This window comes from Epargyreus clarus, unplaced genomic scaffold (assembly GCF_041222505.1).
Source record: "Epargyreus clarus isolate Ecla_fem2 unplaced genomic scaffold, WU_Ecla_fem_2.2 ptg000005l, whole genome shotgun sequence".
NCBI classification, from domain to species: domain Eukaryota; kingdom Metazoa; phylum Arthropoda; class Insecta; order Lepidoptera; family Hesperiidae; genus Epargyreus; species Epargyreus clarus.
The window spans coordinates 914,880-936,993 of record NW_027332213.1 but is presented as its reverse complement, the minus strand read 5'-3'; the positions used below and the strand labels follow the sequence as shown (position 1 = coordinate 936,993).

At 39.6% G+C, this 22,114-nt stretch overlaps 1 protein-coding gene and 1 long non-coding RNA gene across 2 annotated transcripts; both read left to right on the top strand.

Moving 5' to 3' along the window:
- The first annotated feature begins 59 nt into the window (after positions 1–59).
- Positions 60–21,324, top strand: LOC140757823 (saccharopine dehydrogenase-like oxidoreductase). Its single transcript, XM_073093694.1, has 10 exons — positions 60–208; positions 1,494–1,662; positions 5,693–5,880; positions 10,973–11,102; positions 11,862–11,976; positions 12,983–13,069; positions 14,834–15,052; positions 15,487–15,629; positions 17,897–17,993; positions 18,768–21,324. The coding sequence occupies exons 1-10, from the start codon at positions 164–166 to the stop codon at positions 18,862–18,864; spliced, it is 1,290 nt and encodes a 429-aa protein (XP_072949795.1). The 5' UTR covers positions 60–163; the 3' UTR covers positions 18,865–21,324.
- On the top strand, positions 7,340–8,737 carry LOC140757881 (uncharacterized). Its single transcript, XR_012104036.1, has 2 exons — positions 7,340–7,701; positions 8,127–8,737. It is a non-coding gene; the product is annotated as an uncharacterized LOC140757881 (long non-coding RNA).
- Positions 21,325–22,114: the final 790 nt, after the last annotated feature.

Sequence of the window (22,114 nt, the reverse complement as noted above, 5' to 3'; positions counted from 1 at the left end):
GATCGTAATCATTTCTATGTACATCCGGTTAATAAACGGAAGTTGATTATTAAATGTCATTGTTTTTGAAATTATTTGATCGATCGCGTGGAGGAAGGTCAACCTGTAAATATTAAGCAGGCAGTAGGCAAAATATTACTATTTGTTTACAATACATACTCTAATGGCTAAAGCAAGTATCAGTCTGATTTCGGTTCTGTACCGCCTAGTACGTTTCATATTTTATACAGCTACAATTGTGCTAGGCAATTAAAAGGATATATTAAAATAAATAAAATAAGTCAGTGAAATAATAATAAATTAAAGAAAAAAATTGTAAGGTATACAAACTTCCCTTAAAATATATTTTAAAATGTAATCATTTCATTCATGTAAAAAGTTATAGTTTCGTTTCAAATAAAATTATCCTTTTAAAATTAAATTAAAAGATAAAATACTTGAGCATCGCATTAGATGGTTTTAAATGCAATTATAATGCAGCATTTTGTTTTATAATTACTCTCTTTAAGGTCTTTAAATGCTATAATTATTTTAATTAAAGAAAACAAATATTTTAATGAGAAGAAAAATAATTTGATGAGTGTTTCAACCCCAATGGATATAAAGACATGAAAGGAGTGTGATAATCATATTATATTAAGTTTCCTTTACTTTTAGGCACAAGTTCCTTGCCAGTTATACATAAGGTAACAGTTTAATACATATAATATGTTCCTGCCATTTGTGTACATTTCAATTTATCTTCAAAATCAACAGAGGGGCCTTGCAGGTGCTTGATTGGTGACTGATAAGGGTTTAATTCCATGTGTAGTATCATTCTTTGGAGGGCATGTTAAGCCATTGCTACCAGTTGCCATCATTGGACATAAGCTGCTGCACATAGACACCATAAGTGGTTTGGATATCAAATATATCTAGGCATGTTGGCTTTTATCTTGTACCGATATGTATTGGATCAGAGTGGTGGAGATATTTCAGGCCTCCCTTGTGCTCTAGTCCAGAGGACTTACAACTATCCTATATAACAGCGTTTCCCAGCCTTTTTCAGTCCACGGACCCTTAGGAAATCAAGCACATTTTTCACAGACCCCCTTAATAAAATAAACAGGGAAAAAAACATGTTCCCAAACAGGAGAGCCAAAACAACATTTGAAAACCCAATTTATGTATTTTTCTTTTTTTTTTATAAATTAATAATAGTGTTATACATCATTGGATGCATCTTTTTTCAATTTTTTAAAATACCGTGTGCTTAGATCACATTTTTCTAATAAAACTGGTTTGCTGACTATTCGTCTTGCGGCCCTTTTGTATTTAATAAGTGATTTATGTATGGTCCAGAGATGACACTGCGGCCCCCCATACATATACTCGCGGACCCCCAGGGGTCCGTGGACCACAGGTTGGGAAACGCGGCTATGTAATATTGTTTGTGCTAATTGATTTAAAAATATAATTTTTTGTGCCATATATTTTTGTTTCTCATCCCACAGATGTCTCGTTTAGATATAGTTATATTTGGAGCAACAGGCTTCACTGGACAGTATGTAGTAGCTGAGATGATCCAGATGGCAAATAAGTATCCAGAATTTAAATGGGGAGTAGCTGGTCGCTCGCAGGAGAAGCTGGAGTTTGTTATGAGAGTTGTGGCTGAGTCAACCAGTAAGTCTATTTTTAACTACCCAATTGTAAATAGGAATTGCCGTGTGGCTCCGGCGGCGAATAGACCACCCCATTTCTACCCGTGGGTGTCGTAGAAGCCAACTAAGGGTCTAAACCAGGATAGATGGGCAGCAGCGTCTACCTGGACATTTACCATCTTACTGCGACGGTCCCACTGGTCGCTGGGTCTGACACCGCCTGGCGTAATTCCTAAAGGTGTTCCCGCTTGGTGGTAAGATCTCTTCGTGGGATCTGCCTGGCTAGCTACCACCCTCAGGTCGGAGTCTACCGCTAATAACGACTCGTCGTGTTTCGGTAGTGCGCCTGGGAGCCAGTTCATCCCTTCATCCCCCCTTCCCATCCTCTCGTGGTGCCTCCGACGGCGTATCCATCGGGTCCGGCGAGTCTGTTTAAACATCGTTGCACTCGGGGGCGTGGTGCGTTGGCGTGGGGGCCAGGGAGACCCGGTGAAACGGTTTTTCGCTGGCCGCCCGCCGGTTAGTTGGGGACCCGAACCCGGGCAACACCGTTAACCTCTGGCCCGGGAGGCTGTCCCGCCAACCGGCGAAAAATCCCGTTGCATGATTGCCCTGCCGGAGTAAGAGACCGGAGTGGAGCCGGGTAGTCGTGCACGGGGGGGGACCGGGGGCCCTTCCGTCCCCCGCGCCAGCATCCCACATTACCACTGTGAGCACGATGTTACAGGACCCGCACCTTGTCCCGTGTGGCGTCGATGGAGCTTCGCGAATCCTTCACTATCCCCCCTCTTTTAAAACACCAACATGACAAGGCAGCCAAAAAAGAATATAGTTTGTACAGCGGCGACCCCCTCCACACTTACTGTGGACATGTGCAACATCAGGGGGATCCATTCAAATCTGAATGCCGTCCATCACCACCTCGAGACGGCAAAGCCGGCTTTTCTCTTTTTGACGGAGACGCAGATATCACCTCCGGACGATACATCGTACCTGGATTACCCCGGCTACAAATTAGAACATGCCTTTAGGCGTCGAGCCGGGGTATGTGTGTATGTTCGGGGTGATATCTGCTGCCACCGTCTCAGCTGCCTTGAAGACAAGGACCTATCTTTGTTGTGGGTACGCGTAGATCTTGGGGGGCAGACCCGCGTCTACGCGTGCCTATATAGGTCCTATAGCGGAGATGTTGAGACAACTCGATTATTCGAGCACGTCCAGCGGGCAACAGACAGAATGCTGCAGCAGCATCCTTCGACAGAGTTGGTGATTCTGGGTGACTTTAATGCCCATCACATTGAGTGGCTGGGCTCCCGAATCACTGACTTTGCCGGAAGATCTGCGTATGACTTCTCCTTGGCATATGGGCTCTCCCAGGTCGTACCCGGCCCTACAAGGGTACCTGATGTAGATACCCACACTGCTTCTTTGCTGGATCTTCTGCTGACCGACCAACCTGAGGACTACCAAGTGATGGTCAAGGCTCCTCTTGGATCTTCTGACCATTGCTTGGTAAGTTCTTCTGTGCCCTTGTCTCGTCCCACGGGGGCTCGACCTCCGGGGAAGCGACAAGTTTGGCACTACAGTTCAGCAGATTGGGACGGGTTCCGGGAATTCCTGGCCTCGTACCCGTGGAGGCAGCTATGCTTCGTCTCGGGTGATCCTAGCACGTGCGCTGACTCTGTGGCCAACGTGATTCGGCAGGGTATGGAATGCATTATTCCAAACTCTGTCGTGTCCGTCGGTGGGCGGAGTCAGCCCTGGTTTGATAGGTCTTGCGCTAAGGCGTCCAGTCATAAGCAAGGGGCCTACCAAGCGTGGGCATCAGCGCACGCGTGCAAGGATCCGCACACCGACGAGTTCCGAACGGCACTTAACGCTGCCTCCCGTTCAGCAAAGAAGCATATGGCCAAGGCGAAGTTTAGGCACATCGGCAAAATTGGCGAGCGACTCTTGGGTTACCCCTCCGGGAGTCGAGCTTTCTGGTCGCTGGCCAAAGCTGTCGAAGGGAACTTCTGTCGTTCCTCGTTACCGCCCCTGGGGAAACCAGACGATTCTCTGGCCCACACGGCAAAGGGAAAAGCCGATCTTCTGGGTACCCTCTTTGCCTCAAACTCGACTCTTGACGACGGAGGGGCCACACCGCCTACGATCCCGCGGTGTGAGAGCTCTATGCCAAATATATGCTTTACGCAGAAAGCTGTCAGGCGAGCTCTATTGTCCCTTGATGTCAAGAAGTCGAGTGGGTCAGACAAAATCCCCGCGGTGGTGCTGAAGACGTGTGCTTCCGAGTTGGCTCCCATCTTAACGCGCCTATTCTTGGTTTCGTATACCACCGGACAAGTACCGTCTTCGTGGAAGTTAGCCCTTGTTCACCCGATTCCCAAAAAGGGTGACCGCAGTGACCCGGCTAATTACAGGCCTATAGCGATAACCTCCCTGCTCTCAAAGGTAATGGAGCGTGTGGTAAATACACAGCTCCTTAGGTACCTCGAGGACCACCGGCTGATCAGCGACCACCAATATGGTTTTCGCAAGGGCCGTTCAGCCGGTGATCTTCTGGTGTACCTAACACACCGATGGGCTCAAGCCGTTGAGAGCAATGGTGAGGCATTGGCAGTTAGCCTGGACATCGCCAAGGCCTTTGACCGGGTCTGGCACAGGGCCCTTCGCGAAGCTTCCATCTTACGGTCTTCCCGAGAGGTTGTGTCTGAAATCGAAGACTCTCTGGAGCAGGTCTCGACATGGGGTCGTCTTAACCTTGTTGAGTTTAACCCCACGAAGACACAAGTCTGCGCGTTTACCGCTAAAAAAACCCCATTCGTCATAGCGCCACGGTTCCAAGGAATTCCACTCACCATTGATAAAAGTGTGGGGATCCTGGGAGTTGACATATCGTGTGACGTGCAGTACCGGGGTCATTTGGACGCTAAGGCCAAGTTGGCGTCAAAAAAGCTGGGCGTCTTAAACAGAGCGAAGCAGTACTTCACTGCGGGGTAACTCCTTTTGTTGTATAAGGCACAAGTGAGACCCCACATGGAGTACTGCTCCCATCTCTGGGCAGGGGCGCCCCAATTGCCCCAACCAACTTAACCCACTTGACTCCGTGCAGAAACGCGCGATCCGAATCGTCAACGACCCCAGGACCTCCGATCGGTTAGAACCTTTAAGCTTGCGGAGGGACATAGGTTCCCTCTGCGTGTTCTACCGGCTTTACAATGGTGAGTGTTCCGAGGAACTATTTGACCTGGTGCCTACGTCACCATTCCTCCATCGCACCACTCGCCGAAGGATGAAGTTCCATCCACACCAACTGGACTCGTGGCGGTCCTCCACGGTTCGGTTTGCATGGACGTTCTTGCCACGGACGTGCAAGATGTGGAATGAACTTCCTTCTGAGGTATTCCCGGAGCACTATGACATGGGTTTCTTCAAAAAAGGTGTAAAAAGAGCTCTCCTCCAAAGCCGGCGATGCATTGGCAACTCCTCTGGTGTTGCAAATGTCCATAGGCGACGGTGACTACTTTCCATCAGGTAGCCCGCCTGCCTCATCGTTTAGGTATAATTATAAAAAAAAGGAACTGTAATATTTTTTAAGCATATGTATCTATGTCTCATTCTTTGGCATGCCCTGCAACTCAAATGGTTTGATGGTTGTTAACATATTATGAGGTGTTGTTGGACGATTTAGATTGTGGGTGAGACATAGGCTATCATTTTTAAGCAGTGGGTGTTTTGTTTTTATAACATTTCACTTGTATTCAATGTTTTTCTCAATGAAGAATTTTCAGATGATTAATTGGAGCTGCCCTAGTGGTACTAATATAGAGTCTGAAAAGGGTTTAGGGTTTGAATAGTGGAATATTAATGTGTAAGATAAATAATTTAATCATTTTATATATACAGACTTTTTCATCTTCTATCATGGGTTGATCACAAAAATATGTACCTACATGGCTGATGGTTACTTACTAGTGGTTACTTACAATGAACTCAATTCATGTTCATTAGCCTTTTTTTGTATTAAAAAAGCCTAATTAATTTCCCCACAGAAGCCGACGTCTCCAACGTAAAGATAATTATCGCGAATATAGAAGATGAGCAGTCTCTACTAGCGATGTGTGGTCAGGCCAAAGTGGTAGTTAACTGCTGCGGACCATACAGGTTTTATGGCGAGCCAGTGGTGAAGGCTGCTATAGACAGCAAGACCAACTATGTTGATGTCAGTGGGGAGCCACATGTAAGTTATTTATGTTATACAATAATAAATTAAGATACTCTTCTATTTATACACTAAATATATTAAAAGTATCAGGTAGTCTATGAGCCCCATCTTTAGGTAAACTTTACTTATGTTTCTATAAGTATAGTATACAAAACATATCTATAGTAAGCATCTGAATATAGTATCATTGAAGGTGGTAGAACCTTTTGTGGTTTGACTCCGGCGGCACCACCGCCACGCTTATTTCTACCTAATACCAGCACTTCCGTTTTGAAGGATATGGTAAGGGTGTTTTCCGAGGCGTTTCAGCTTAGTCCTCAGGGGTAGCGGCGCATCTGTGGCCGACCTCAGGTAGGAATATCGAATCCTATCTGGGGTTGATTACAGATGTCCATGGGCGGCAGTAGCCACTTACCATCAGGTGGATTGCATGCTCGTCTGCTACTCCTACATTATAAAAAAAAATCTAAATTAGGTAACCAAATTCATGAAAAAATTAAATCCAAATTTAAATTAACCGCTGGCACTAAATGCGCATTAAAATGTAACGTCACATACTCCAAAGTAATTATCATTAATTTTATAGATATTTAGATCCCAGTGAACTCCAATACACACTCCATACGCACAGGGTTAGATTACAATGAAACTGTAAGCAATTTATCATAAGTAATTATATAATTATGTGTAAATTAGCAACATACCTACTAGTATATTACGTAGTAGGTATATTAAATATGATTATTGTGCCCATAATTTCAACGGATGCCTACTAAGCAGATATTTTAAGCGACTAGATTTAATTTATGTAAGTAAAAAAGAACAAAAACATTGTAATACATACAATAGTGTACCTATCTATAGTTTTTGTTCTAACTTGTAAGGTCAGGGATCGTATTTACTGGTTGTTTTTTATGATATAGAAGTAGCAAACGAAAATACAGTAGGTAGGTACACCTGATTGGTAATCAACCCCGGATAAATTACATTCCTACCTGAGGTCAGCAACAGATGTGCCACTAACCCTGGGGGCTGAGGTGGAATATTTCGGGAAAGTATGTTCCCTTACCACACCTGACCAGAATACAGCAGCGGTCAACATTGCTGTTATTAGGCAGAAATGGTGAAAGGTGTAGCGGTGGTGTCGCCGGAGTCGAGGGTTCTACCGCCTTTAAAATATAAGGCTTTTAGTTTTAAAGAGGAATTATCAAAATAACACAGTACACTTTCTACGCTCATAACTCCTCACTGCGATTACACATACAAACACCCACATATAACATAAATCTAAATCCATCATCAAAACTTCTGACGGGGTCGTTCAAGTATTACGTAACGCAATTTGGGGGGGAGGGGGGGTCTTGTGAAACGTTACGATGCGTTACAGGGGCGGGAGGGGGTCTTCCGTAATACACGTTACGTAACATTTTTTAATAAAAAAATAGGGAATTGAACCTCCTAAATTGGCCCTAAATTGGCAACCCTTTTCATTTACGTTTTACGGGAAATCCCTTGAATGAGCTGGTTCAGCCGAACTAAGTCCTGAGTATTCTGGGTTAGACTAAGTATAGTACAGTATAGCAGTATATATGCTTTGACTATACTTAAACTAACTTAGAATACTCAGAAGACCTAGTTCGGCTGAACACGCTCTTTGTATAGTCTGGTTGTCATTCTTAATTTGTTCTCGCAAGTTGGCAAATCTTTTCGTTCATATTTCACGGGGAATCCCTAGATTGTATTGTACGTCATTTAATGTTGTTTCCATTGTCAGTATTCGTTCGTAGTGTTTATAGACAAGTAGAGATGGGTTGTACTAGGTAAATTTCGGACTAGGTATGCCTGTTCCTGTCCCTGTAGTACCGGGACCAGAATAGGGCTACGGTAACCCTTGCCTGTCGTAAGAGGCGACTAAAAGGGGCTTCCGGGGTTGCGGGCGGCAAGAGAGGGAGCTCAAACCGTCCAGCAAGCGACCCCGGGAAGGACAGCGGTTTGTGTGGTCGCATATCGCTGTAATCACCAGGGGATGTGAGAGGAGCGTAAATTGCTCCCCCCAGGGCAGAGCCCGATAAAAGGGCATCGCGTTAGGAGGACTCCGGTTGTGTTCCGTTGGAGATCCCGGAGTTCTCCACCAAACGCTGAGGACGGCCACCGGGGGGGTTTTAGTGTGGTAAAAATCCCACATAACCCGGCGTCACTCCCATGGCGTCGGGTACCTTTTGAAGGTTTCCCCCTAGTCAACAAAAAGAAAAAAAAAAAAGGTATGCCTGTTCCTAGTATTTAAAAATACGTGATTCAGAAACCTGTTCCACCTAGTCTCATAAAGTCTCATTAGTTAGTACAATTTGGTGTGGACTAGGTACTTATTCTTGGACTAAGAAGCTAGTTCGTTCATGCCTTGCATCAATACGTAAGGGCGGTAAGGTTTGCACGCGCACTCGCTAGTAATAATGAATTGTAATCTTTCCTTCATACTTTATACAGGCTTAGGACTATCGACGTTAGATTTATCGAAATAGTAGTTTGATTTATCATTAAAGGTTTCGTGAGCCGGCGCGGCGTCTACCTAAATGACATTCGTATAGATTCGGAATAGATGCACGACTGAACAATTCCGAATTTTCACACATTTGACATTTCATACTTAATTCGCATCGAGTATCTGTTTGATCCGACAGCGACTAGGTGTAGTTAAAAAGGACAAGTGTATTTTTGCCTGCCCATGAGTTGATGTTTTATTAGTTTTTACTCTTATTCGCATTAAAAATCTCTTGTTTTATTTCTTAGTATTATAAAGTAAATATGTAAGTAAAAGTATCCCAAGGATAAAAACTATAACATAACTTTTTAGCGAGTTTAGGGTAAAAATTGACACTTGAGTGTTACGTAACGTTAGGGGGGGGGGGGTATAGAAAAACGTTACGGTGCGTTACAAGGGGGGGAGGGGGGGTAAAAAATCTTCAAAAATTGCGTTACGTAATACTTGAACGGCCCCTGATTGGCCGGGGATCGAACCTGGAAGCCACTGCGTGTCAGAGTATCATGATTACCGCCCTGTCACGCAAGTCAATAGTAATATTGGAGGTAAACAAGTTTTTGTTTTTAGCATAGATTAGTAAAGATACTTCGCCGCCTTGACATTGAATGAAACCACAAACGGCTTATTATCATAAGTTCTTTTTTTGAATTCTTGACAAATAAAAACATTTTTAGAGAATATTTACGAATAAATAACTAATACTGCGTAATTTACATAATAAATAAATAATTATTTCAAATATTTTAGGGATATTTTAGCACGGAGACGTGGCAAAACTTTTTTACGCAACTATTTCAATTCTCAAAACTGGGTACATTTTCTTGTTAGGAGTAAGTAATCTTTACTAATCTATGGTTTTAAATTACAATGACGCATTTTGTGTTAGACCGATATGGTTATTTATTGCGTACACTGTGAATCGTTAATAAGACAATGATGTATTACTTACCTGAGGAGTTCCAACTTAGTCCTTAGGGTAGCAACGCCTGTGACCAACCTCAGGCAGGACTAATGTTATCTAGGGTTGATTGCAAATGTCCATGAGGTACAGTGATCGCTTACCATCTGGATAGACTGCATGATTTTTTGCTACTTCTATATTAATAGAAACAGGCGTAAACAGCATGTCCAATATGAGCAGTGACTTCCAAATTATATATACTAAACTAATACTTATTGAATTTTTTTATTACTTTGTAGTGACATGGAAGTCGGCTGTATTTTTTTTTTATTTTTTTTATGCCTCATACGTCGTTAGATTTGAATTGTGGGAGTAACAAAGTCCATATTTTTAACAGGCGGGTCTTTTTTGTTCTTCTTTTTTTTTTATAATAAAATTGTCTATAATTTAAGTTAGTTAATAGTATTAACAGCAATTACTCGTAGTTGTGAGAGCGTAGTGGGCGAGGTGTCTGAGGTTAAAATCGCTGGCAGTCACCTCTGATTTCTCAAAGTTATATGCATATTTGAAATTAACTATGGTTTGCTTAAACGGTGAAGGGAAATATCATGAGAAAACCTGCATACCTTAGAAATCTTATAAAAAAACCTTCCAAGGTATTTGAAGTCTACCAATCCGAATTTGGAGATCCGTGCCCGCAGTAATGGGTTAATGATAATGATGAATAGTATCACAATTACTTATTGATTATAATAGTCCGCAGTCCGATTGGTAACGTAGTACCTACATGGCTCAATTTTAAGCATAATTAAATAACCTTGACTTTGATTTATTTTATTTTGTATACAATTTAAATTACATTTTTAATTACAATTACAAATTTAAATTAGATTTTTAATCACAATGAATATTTATAAACTACTCAGTGTCATAATAAGTGACTCAATAAAAATGTTTACCAACTATCTATGTCATTATTCTTGTCTCACTTGTCTCATTCACAAACGATACGGCCCTCTTTACTATATTTTTTTTTAATTTTATTTTCAGTAGGTCATCTATTTGTTACCATAGCAGCTATCTATAGATAAACGCTTTTTACACTCATACAGAGACACAAAAGACGAATACACAAACATCTAGACCCAGAACGGATATCTAAATTCATCATTTAGGTATTTGTGTGGCTGGGGATCGAACCCGGAACCCTTTGCATGTCAGACCGGGATGGTGACATCTCCGCCACGCAAGTAGTTATAGATATATCTTAACACCGTAAAAATGCCTCGTATATCTTTATTAGGATTCACGAGACGAGTCCTGTGACTGACCGACAGAAAGTGGAGGCTTGGTGTAGTCCGCGCCAAATTGCTAATCCGCTCTGAAGTTGTTGCGCGCAGGTTAAGTTAGAATATACTCCGTAACGTAAGAGCACACTAACGCAGCTGCCAGCTACGTACCCTTGGACAAGAGCGGATAGCAGACTGGTGCCGTTAGGGTTCCGCGCTGTCTTCATCCGGCTAATATCTGCAATTTGCTATTGCGACGCGACTCGTTTGTACTCGTATATTCGGAGCGAACTAGCAGTTTGGCGTGGACTATAATAGGGCCCCATTTCACCTTTTAAATATGGATCGCTAATAAATTGATATGATTGGATTTTTTAGTTCATGGAATCGATGCAGCTGAAGTATGACAAGATGGCGCAGGACGCCGGCGTGTTCGTGGTCTCCGGCTGTGGCTTCGACAGCATCCCCGCTGATCTGGGCGTGCTTTACCTCCAGGACAACTTCGGAGGTGAGAGCAACTTTGTGACGATTTTGTGCTACTTGTCATGAGATTAAAGGAAGACTTTGAAGGTGGTTTGATCCGGCGGCACCACCGCCACACTTATTTCTGCCTCATATCAGCAGCGACAAGCGCTGCTGTGTTCTGGTTTGAAGGGTGTGCTATGGGAGACATTTCGGAGGCAAGGTCCTCAGTGGTAGCGGCGCATCTGTGGCCGACCTGGAATATCTAATCCTATCGGGGGTTGGTTACAGATGTAGATGAGCGGCAGTAGCCACTTACCATCAGGTGGACTGCATGATCGTCTTCTACTCCTATATTATAAAAAAAGGTGGCGCTGCAAGTATTCTGAATGCTATCGAAGTTTGCTAAACATTTTAATCAAGGACAGTCTCTTTCCTGGAATGAGCAAAAAAAAAATTACGTTCGATCCCCGGTCTGACAAATATCTGAGTGATAAATTTACATATTTGTTTTTAACCAATCACGACTATTTTATATCCATCTCTTTCGTACTATTTTTGAACCTGTACGAACCTGTTCAGATTGTGGCCCTAACCCAAGGATTTACAATAATAATAATTATTGTTGATTTACTTTGTATAAGAAGTTACACAATTTTCATCTTATATATAAAATTGTCGTGTCACAATGTTAGTTACGTACTCCTCCGAAACCGCTTACCGATTTTACAGACAATATTAAATCTTATAAGTCCCGCACATAAGTCTTGTCTTCAATATCACATATAATATTTTTCACTTTCAGGCACATTGAACTCCGTGGAGATTTACATGTCAGGGTCTATACCGTCGGAGCTGTACAAAGAGGCGTTACGGGGCGGCATTATACATTACGGCACTTGGGAGTCGTTGCTGTACGGGTAAGAAACTGTGTTCCAACTTTAAGCTTCCATATTAAAAGTTCGGTTAGATTTTTAGCAGTAGCACCACCTGATGTTAAGTGGCTACTGCCGCCCATGGACATCTATAATCAACCCCAGATAGGACGACATATTCCTACCTGAGGTCGGCCACAGATGCGCCGCTACCCCTGAGGACTAAGTTGGAAAGTCGCGGAAAATTATGTTTCGTTTACCACAGCATTCTGTATTCTGTATTCAGCCTTGTATAGGTGGGTGCAAAAAAGGGTTAGTGTTATTATTGCATAATCACAAGATGAAATAAAATGTTAACAAACGTTTGTATATGTACAACGAGCTTTGTGTGTGTGTATACGTGCGTGTGTGCGTTCGTACGTATGTGTGAAAACGGGTTATTGTTATAATTGCATATATGATTAAGTAAATAAAAAACGTAACATCTGACACTGACCAATCTAATTCTGTGTACGAGAATAATATAAAAATGATGCACATAAATCGATAAAGTATAAATGACTAGTTTTTACCCGCGGCTTCGCCCGCGTTTAAAAGAAAATAATATGACATACTAACATACATAAAACTGAAAATTCATACCTTCATTGGAATGACAGTGGCGCCATCTGGCGAAAATTGGTCGTACCAACTCTGAAACCTTCGTGGGCTCATGGACAGCAACTTTGGTAAAGATCATCACTTGATCAAATGCATAGTTTACGATTCAATCCTTATTAATATCGATTAAAATAATCGACTTTTTAGTCCAAAAGATCGATTCTCCGATTAATCGATCTCAGATCGCCATCCGTAGTTCCCGTGGGATTTCCGGGAGAAAAACTATCCTATGTCCATTCTAGGGTCTCAGACTATCTTTGTACAGAATTTCATTAAAATTGGTTCAGTGCTTTAGGCGTGAAGAAGAGACATACAGACAGACAAACAGAAAGACAGAGTTACTTTCACATTTATAATATTAGTAAGGATTTTCATTTTCATTTGATTTCAGCATATGGAATAGGAATGAATTGGTGCCTATAAGGAAGCAGCTATTCCGCGAGCGGATGCCTGAATTGAAACCGAAACTAGTTCGCCGGTAAGCAATTTATTGCTGTTCGGATTTTTTCTAATACTTTTACTGTACTGTACGGGTATGGGCGAATTTTCCTATACCACTTTGAAGGTGGTAGAACTCTATGATTCGACCTCGAAGGCACCAACGCCACACCTATATCTGCCTTATAACAACAGTGTTAGCGCTGCTATTTTTCGATTTGGAATGTGTGGTAGGGGGGCATACCTATCTGAGGCTTTACAACTTAATCTTCTGGGGTTGCAACGAATCCTTTGCCTACCTCGGGTAGGATCATATCTTATCTGAGGTTGATTACAAATGTCCATCGGTGGTAGAGGCAATTTATCATCAGGTTCACCTTGCAGTCCACTGCATCTTGTCTGCTAAATCTATGTTATAAAAAAAAATATATAGGGGATTTCCCTATGAATTTTTCTAGTTTTACTTGTTAGTAAGCAGCTACATAACTACATAACTACAACTAAACATACACATGTACATAACTACAACTATAAAATATTATTGAAACTAGTTAATTGGCTGTGTTGGTTAATGTGCATGAAAACAATGAAAAACGATTTATATTTTATGTAAATGACATAGTGAGAGAATTAATCGATCTTTATCATAGATTTTCATAGTAAAGGGTTTGTAACTTCACTTTCTTGGTGCATAATTGAATTTATTTTTCCACTCGAATACATAATTAGTTATGCTAATGTTAGTATCATCATCATTACCTAAATTATACCTTTATCATTATTGTTATCACTTTTTCACAATTATAGCTGTTCTCTGTAGTAATTATTACTTTAATCATTTTAATTGTTAATGATAAAGAGAAAACTTTGTTAAAAAGGGAAGGGAATAATTAATGATTATGTTAGTTATACTGCTTTATTTTTAAAACAATGAAGCAAAGACAGTCTAAGAATAAGATCTGTTGTTGAAGTGGTGGTAGATTATGTTGATGTTCAAAAAGAATTCTGTAAAGATACAATATATATCATAATATTGGCTTTGGATATTAATATTTGGATTTTGAAGGTGTTAAAACGCTCAAAAGGGATTCCAAATATACAATATATTCTTCCATAATCATCGACATTTAGAATAATACATCTTTATTCACTAATTTATCATACTTCCTTTATAAAAGATATTGCCAAATCAAATGATATTTCATAATCCAAAGCAAGATTGGATCATTCCAAAAATAGAAAAAGTATTTAATAACTGACATAAATTATTAATAACCAGAAATTATGTGGGCTGTACGTGAATCAGTTTCATGTGTCTGTAACAGAAGGTTAATCTTAAAAATGTAGTCGAATATTATAGGTTATAGTCCGCGCCAATCTGCTAGTCCGCTCTGAAGTTGTTGCTCGCAGGTGTAGTCATACAATCTGCTATGGCGACGCGTTTCATTTCTATATTCAGAGCGGACTAGCAGGTTTTCGCGGACTACATCTTTGTATGTGACCACTTTTATATTGTGTGAACCATATTTTATTATTGATATTATTATTGACATTGTTATGCAACTTATAATAATGTTGCATTTAATGTAGTGTGAAAATTAGATAATGAATATATAATAATTAATCATGACTGACGTAAGTAACGATGTACCTACTTGATTATAATTTTACCAATTACTCTGAAAATTACTATTATACTCACTAAATTTATTAATGTAATGCAATTGTTCTTTCTTACTCTAACGTATTAGGTATAAACCTGTAATGTTAGCTGTAAATATGATTAAAATAAATAAATGTGTAGATTGGTGCACCTGTACGAGGGTGCGTGGTGTTTGCCGTTCCCGGGCGCGGACGCGGCGGTCGTGCGCCGCACACAACGGACTAAGCGTCGCCCGGCGCAACTCGCTGCTTATATTGCATTAAGCGCCCCTGCTGCGATGATAGTGCTTTTTATCGCACTATTGGTTGCGTTGTTCTCCACATTCACGTGGGGGAGGCGGCTGCTGCTTAAACATCCAAGGTGAGTAGCTTTGAATTAAGTTAATGAGTAACCTATTGTATACACACATGGTGTACAAATTAAGACAAACGGTTCCTAACTGTTCTAAACGGGTCCTAGAACGGAAATCTTTGTCTATTTTAGCTTGCAATTAAATCTGGAACTTAGTGTGTTTTGAAGTAGATGACCATCTTCGTCTTCTAATCATAAAACCTTCTAAACGGATTGATGACCTGAAGAAGATTGCTTATAATGTCGGTCAACACAAAGTAAAACAGATCCATAGTACCAGTTAATGTCAATTACTTATGTATAGATATCATATGCGAATTTTTCATATCACGTCATAAACTATCTATAATAAAGAAACACATGTCTTACATCCTCACTCTTAATACTCTGCTAAGTCTAATTACATCTCTACTCTCTTTATAACGGCTGATTGTTATCCCCAGGGTGTTCTCGCTGGGCGTGGTGTCGCACACGGGCCCGCGCGCCGCGGCGGCGGCGGCCACGAGCTTCGAGCTGCGGCTGGTGGGGCGCGGCTGGGCGGCCCGCGACGAGCTGGACGACGTCCTGGACAGGACCGTCGTCGCTAGAGTATGTCTCGTTTATTTTTATTTATTTATTTATTTAAACATACCAACAGCAAGACATATAAACACATTTGTTATATATTGGCCTTAACGCACATAATTAGGCATTCGCCTTAAACAAAGTACTAGAAAGACATCCGATCCTGCGATCCTCCGATCAAGGCAGTGATAGCCTAGTGGTTAAGAAACTCGGCCTCTTGATCGAGGGGTCCGAGGTTCAAATCCCAGGCACGCACCTCTGATTTTTCAAAGTTATGTGCGTATTAAAAATTAATTATCACTTGCTAAACGGTGAAGGAAAACATCGTGAGGAAACCTGCATACTTGAGAGATTTATAAAAAAAAAAAATCTCAAAGGTATGTGAAGTCTACCAATACGTACTTGGCCAGCGCGGTGGACTATGGCCTAATCCTTCTCATTATGAGAGGAGACCCGTGCCCAACAGTGGGACGTGAATGGGTTGATGATGATGATGATGATGATGATGATCCGATCCTGCACCGCCGCCGTGCCGTGGGAACGCTGACTCCGCACCACCGCTCCGTTTCCATCATACAGTCCCGAACGTGGCAATTCAATCTGGGCGCTAACATTGCCCCAGCAAGTCACCATTTTAGGTTAGGTCAGGGATTCCCAAAGTGTGCGCCGCGGCGCCCTGGTGCGCCGTAGAAAGTAAAGAGGGGCGCCGTGAGTCGATCCTCTAATCATTGGACACCACAAATATTGGCGTTTTGGTCATCGATTCAAAATGAATATCCAAATTTAACATCCAAAGCATTAAAAAATTTCATTCCGTATGCAACATCATATCTATGTGAAGCTGGGTTTTCAGGTGTAGCTGTGATAAAGAACAAATATCGGATCAATGTGGAACAAGAAATTAGAATAGCAGTGTCAAGTGATATTCCCCGCTTTGAAAAACTGCGCGGAGATCACTTAGCTCATCCTTCACATTGATTTGACTGAATAAATATCGTATTTTATTTTTGTTATCCTCAAGTTTTTCTTGTTGTTTTCCGTTTAAATTATTTTATAATAACGTATTGTACAATTTCATATTGTGGTGTTTTAAATTCGTTTCGATCAACCTAAGGTAACTATTATTATTGTAGTTACCTATTTCTTCCGACTGTCTTCTTCAAATAGTTAGCTAGGACAGGGCACAGGGCGCCGTGAAAGAATATTCAACTTGTAACTGCGCCGCGGGTTACAAAAGATTGGGAACCGCTAGGTTAGGTAGTTATAATTTAGTTTAGATTTAATTAAACCTTGTAATATTCGGTTTAAATTAAATATTATATAATAAGTCATTTCGGTCTTTCTGTATCCTGGCTGCTGCATCCCGACGCAATACATAACTCATTTACATTAAACATACAACCAGGCAAATAATACTTATATGTAAGCCAATTATAGACATGTACAGCAATCTCTTAAATCTAGTATTACTGTTAATGCAGTTACAATAATAGTATATAATATAGGTAAAAAAAGTCTCGTTTACTACCTAACATAAAATATATAGACCAAGTGTGAAAGTCGAACTCGCATACGAGTTCCGTACTATTGAGGCTTAAAAAAATGAAAAGCCACAAATAATTACTAAACTTCCGCTTCTATTTCTTACTACGTAATAGACACTTGAAATTACTATGACCTAACAACAAATACCAATTAGTAATTATTATTATAAAAACAAGTAAATGCCCAACTTCATTCAACATATAGCCTGCGTCATACTAAAACCATTATTAAATTATTAAAACCAGCCAAGCCATTTAAGCTGTAAAGCGTGCCAAAGTCTAAAGTCAGTAAAATATAAGTCATGCAAAATATAATAATGTTAAAAGTATCGGATTCCGCCCTTTATATTTTACTTGTCACTTTTTATGGAAAGTTGCTGTAAGGTACTTTTCAATAGGGGTTTTTAAAATTGCGTAATAAATTCTTAAAATTGCGCGATATAATGTATGTATGAATACCAATATTAAACAAACGCTATGTAAAAAAGCGTACATATAGGCTGAGTGATTATTTGACTGATAAAACGGTGTGGTCTGAAGTAGCCCACATAGCTCCACATGTACCACTAGGTTAAGAGCCATTGTATAAAACATTTATTTTAAAAAAAAGATGTGTGTTATTGAGTTTCTTTCTTCTTCACCATAACGAAACACCTTGTGAAGTGGTGGTAGTTGTATTGACTTGCAAAAAGTGCTCTGTAAAGAATGTTTTGAATAAAAACAATTGATTTGATTTGTTTTCGACAGGTGTCAGGGAAGAACCCAGGGTATGGCGCCACTGCGACCGCGGTTCTACTGTCTGCTATTACAATCCTCAAGGAGAAAATTCTGATGCCGACACCGTAAGCAATCATACTTTACCTACTTGTATATAGATATTATATAATAATATAGAAATAACTAACGAGCATGGTATGTTTGATGGTAAATGGCTACTGACGCCGTGGACAATTATAATCAATCCCAGATAAGATTAAAATTTAGCAAAATCGGTCACAGATGCGGTTTTACCGCTGAGAACTAAGTTGGAATGCCTAGAATAAGTATATTTCTATTATCATACCCTCTAAATCTGCTGCAATGACAGCACTGTGTTACGATTTGAATAATAATTCAGATATAAATGAGTTAGGGTGTCTGCCCAGTCGAACCAAAAAGGGTTCTACCATCTTTTAACAAATATAATTAACCCCAGATAGGATTGAAATTCTGTCTGAGAATAGTAACAGATGCGTTGCAATCTGTAAGAACTAAGTTGGAGTGCCTCGTTTAAGTGTCCCGTCCTTATTACTTTTTTATTTTATTTTATGACGAACCGCGTAGCGGAGTGGTCTCCATGCCGGTCTGACGCGCAGAAGGTTCCGGGTTCGATCCCCGGTCAGACAGATTTCTAAATGATGAATTTAGATTTCTGGGTCTGGGTGTTTGTGTATTTGTTTCTGTGTGTGTCCATGGCACCCACGATACAGGGAACCCTAGTGTGGAGCTCTTGAGTGTGGAAAGCGTTTTTTTTTATCGATAGTGCCTCTCATTTTACCAATTACAATTTACGAAAAAATACATGTTTATCATAAAATCATCATTATAATATGTATAAATTATATTTATATTTACAGGGGTGGAGTGATGACTACCGGAATCGCGTTCGGCAAAACTAACCTCACGAAAAATTTGATCAAACATGGAATTAAATTCGAGATAACTGATAAATAATGCGGACAAATACAAGTACAGGCATATACTCCGTAGCAACGTAAGGACACACTAACTGCGCTATGTACAATTTGCTATTGCGCGCTGTTTCTATATTCAGAGCGGACTAGAAGTTTGGCGCGGCTCTACCGTAGGCACAGATGAGATCAGAATTACTGTAAGCGGCTTGTGAACACTTGAACAGTAATAATTAAAGTTTAAGTGGTCGTAAGCTAATTAAGTAATTCTGTGCTACAGAAACTATACAGGGTGAATTTTTCAAACGGGCCTTCAGGGCCAAATCCGAAAATATAAGGATTAGCGAAAAATGCTGAAACGAGTTACGAGGCCGATTTTGATAAAAACTGCGTCATTACTTTTTTAAAATAACTTTTTCCCTAGCCGGGAATCGAACGAGTTCATTTTGAAAGAAAATACACCGTCTATATTATTCCACTATTTTATAGTGTTGCTTATAAGGATCAAAATCTGGGAAGTAATGATAAATGACTAACTAAAGGAAAAGCCTTAATTTTAAGAAAATATATATTTTTTCATATTAATTTGGCAGATAAGTTCCCGCCATTCATTAATTTGAACATTTCGCATATTCATATTTTTTTTTGGCTGAATGTTTCAAATCGCTCGAAAGCGGACATTTTGTTCTCTAAGAATTTATATGTTAATGTTCGACTTAGTCAAGGTTATTTTAGGACCATTATAATAGACTTGCTATGGGCGGAGATTCGTTTCATACAAATGTAAAGTTGACAATTTGCGAGATAGACTTTTTCGAGTCAACTCAGAGTGATTACTAAAAAAAGAGATATAGAAAATCATATTTAACGTTGAAACGAAGTTGTAAACAACAAACAATTAGAATTTACTATTTAATCAGTTATTTATGTTTATTAAAAATAAATCCTAAAAATGGCGGTAACTTATTTGCCAAACTATTACTTTCTCATACCACGTCGTATGTCATAGTCGTAACATCGAATAATTAGTTGATTAACCAACACTTATGTATGTTTCTAAAGAATTATACATAAATCATTTGTTATGTATAATCCTTAAGGATTAGTATGCCAATGTATGAAAAAATATGTATTTTCTTAAAAAAATTCCTTTTCCTTTATTTTGTTATATAACATTACTTGCCAGAATTTGATCCTTATAAGCGACACTATCAGATAGTGGAATAATATAGAGGTTGTATTTTTTTCAAAATGAACTCGTTCGATTCCCGGCTAAGGAAAAATATATTTTCAAAAACTGATGATGCAGTTTTCATTTTTATTAAAATCGGCCTCGTAACTCCTTTCAGCATTTTTCGCTAATCCTTATAGTTTCGGATTTGGCCCTGAAGGCCTATTTGAAAAATTCATCCTGTATATGTGTTACATTCCACAACTACGTTAGTTAAACAGCTATAGAACATCTGCCTACGAACCGTACCAAGGTATTGACGGCATTGATGTGCTCTGTTATTTATTACTCTGAGATTAGTACATATTTTATGTATAATTTAATGATGGTGTGACCTCCGGACGGAACATTTTTAACAAATATTTAGACCAAATTAGATAGACAAAGCCTCGTGAATATTACATTGCAAATTACATTGAAACTTGCACCGGCGTAAATGAACGTAAAAATATGAATGATTGTGAAAGATGAATTTCGTAAATGTTGCATGAATGTGAGGATTGAACTGTATGTGGTATTTTAAATCAAATATTGAATATTATCTTCAAAAATTCTATCTTAAGGCTAAGTCTATCTTTTTTATTTTATGAACAAATTTAATATATATGTAGTTTATATTCAATGGTTCCTCTTATTTTGATAAAAATATTTCTTACCAACTTACTAACACTTGAAATCACCTTATGTCAGCTGTAACCATAATTTGTATTATGGAAGGTGGTGAGGCATTTGTGGCCGATCTTGTCTGTGGTCTCTAATAATATTTGTGGTTGAGTTGTCTATGACCAGCAGTGATCATTTATCGATGGACTGCACGTTCATTTGGCACTTCGATTTTATAAAAAATGCAGCGCTTAGCAACATGTCCAATCGAATGTCTTTGGAGGGGAGGCCTATATCCAATAATGGCCTAAAAACTAAACTGAAAATAAATTTTGGTTCGCATATTCATACAATATAATTTAATGATATGTGTCACCCTCAGGTCAATATATTTGTAGCTTTTGATTTAGATTTGCGGTAAAGCAAATGACCGGTCTATAAGATTAATTATAATATACCGTATTTTTAAATGTTCAAAATGGTAAAGAGATGGTCGGTGTGTTTTCGAAAGTGTGTAGTTGTTGGCTCTTGGGGTACTTTTAGATTGTGGTGATCCTGATTTTGAAAAGACTATGAACTGAAACGCAGGGACAGGTTGGAAATCTAATTTCGATGGGAATTTTTATATGCCCTAAGGGAGCCAAATATTAAAATTGTTGTAGAAGGGTAAATTATGGTGATATTACGATGGGACTTTAAGATGTGATGAAGAGACTGGTGGAAAGACTTTGAAGACGACATAATCAAATAGACTGTTAATTCAAGTGAAATTTGCAATTTTAAACCAGTCATGCAAATTTAAACATTTAAATGTGTAACATGTACTAACTAGAGATGGTTTGTACTAGGCAAATTTGGGACTAGGTATGCCTGTTCCTAGTATTTAATATACGTGATCCAGAAACCTGTTCCACCTAGTCCCATAAAGTCGCATTAGTTAGTACAATTTGGTGTGGACTAGGTACTTATTCTTGGACTAGGTACATATTAAAAGTTGGACTAGGTCCCACCTAGTCCGGTAAAATACCTAGTCCCTGAACCTGTTCCAGTATATACGCCTCACCTCTAGTACTAACGAAAATATCAATATTATGATCCATTTGTATGACTCCTGGTATATACTTTCAGTTATTATGTACATCGATATTTTTAGTATGTATGACCATTATCTTACGTCATGCTTGTCAAAACATTTAGCATGCAAAGCAACTCCGAATTAGCAGTCTATTTGGATATATAGCGAATGTATACATTTATTGCTATATCATTGAGGTTGTTTATATTCTAGAAAATAATTGTACCTACGTTTTATATTCTCTTTAATCACTATAAACTTTAGAGAGATAAGTCAAGACTGTCTTTATTCTTCCTTACGTCCGGGGGTGTCAGTGGCTTTCGATGGCCAATGTTGTCCACGGTTCTAATATACTAATGGATAATGATTTGAATATTTTGTAGT

Bases quoted from the DNA above. Each gene is read 5' to 3' on its own strand.
- LOC140757823 (XM_073093694.1), top strand. From the start codon at position 164: ATGGCTAAAGCAAGTATCAGTCTGATTTCGGTTCTGTACCGCCTA. The intron at 13,070-14,833 runs GTAAGCAATTTA...ATAAATGTGTAG, and splicing joins AAACCGAAACTAGTTCGCCG to ATTGGTGCACCTGTACGAGG. The intron at 15,630-17,896 runs GAGTATGTCTCG...TTTGTTTTCGAC, and splicing joins GGACAGGACCGTCGTCGCTA to AGGTGTCAGGGAAGAACCCA.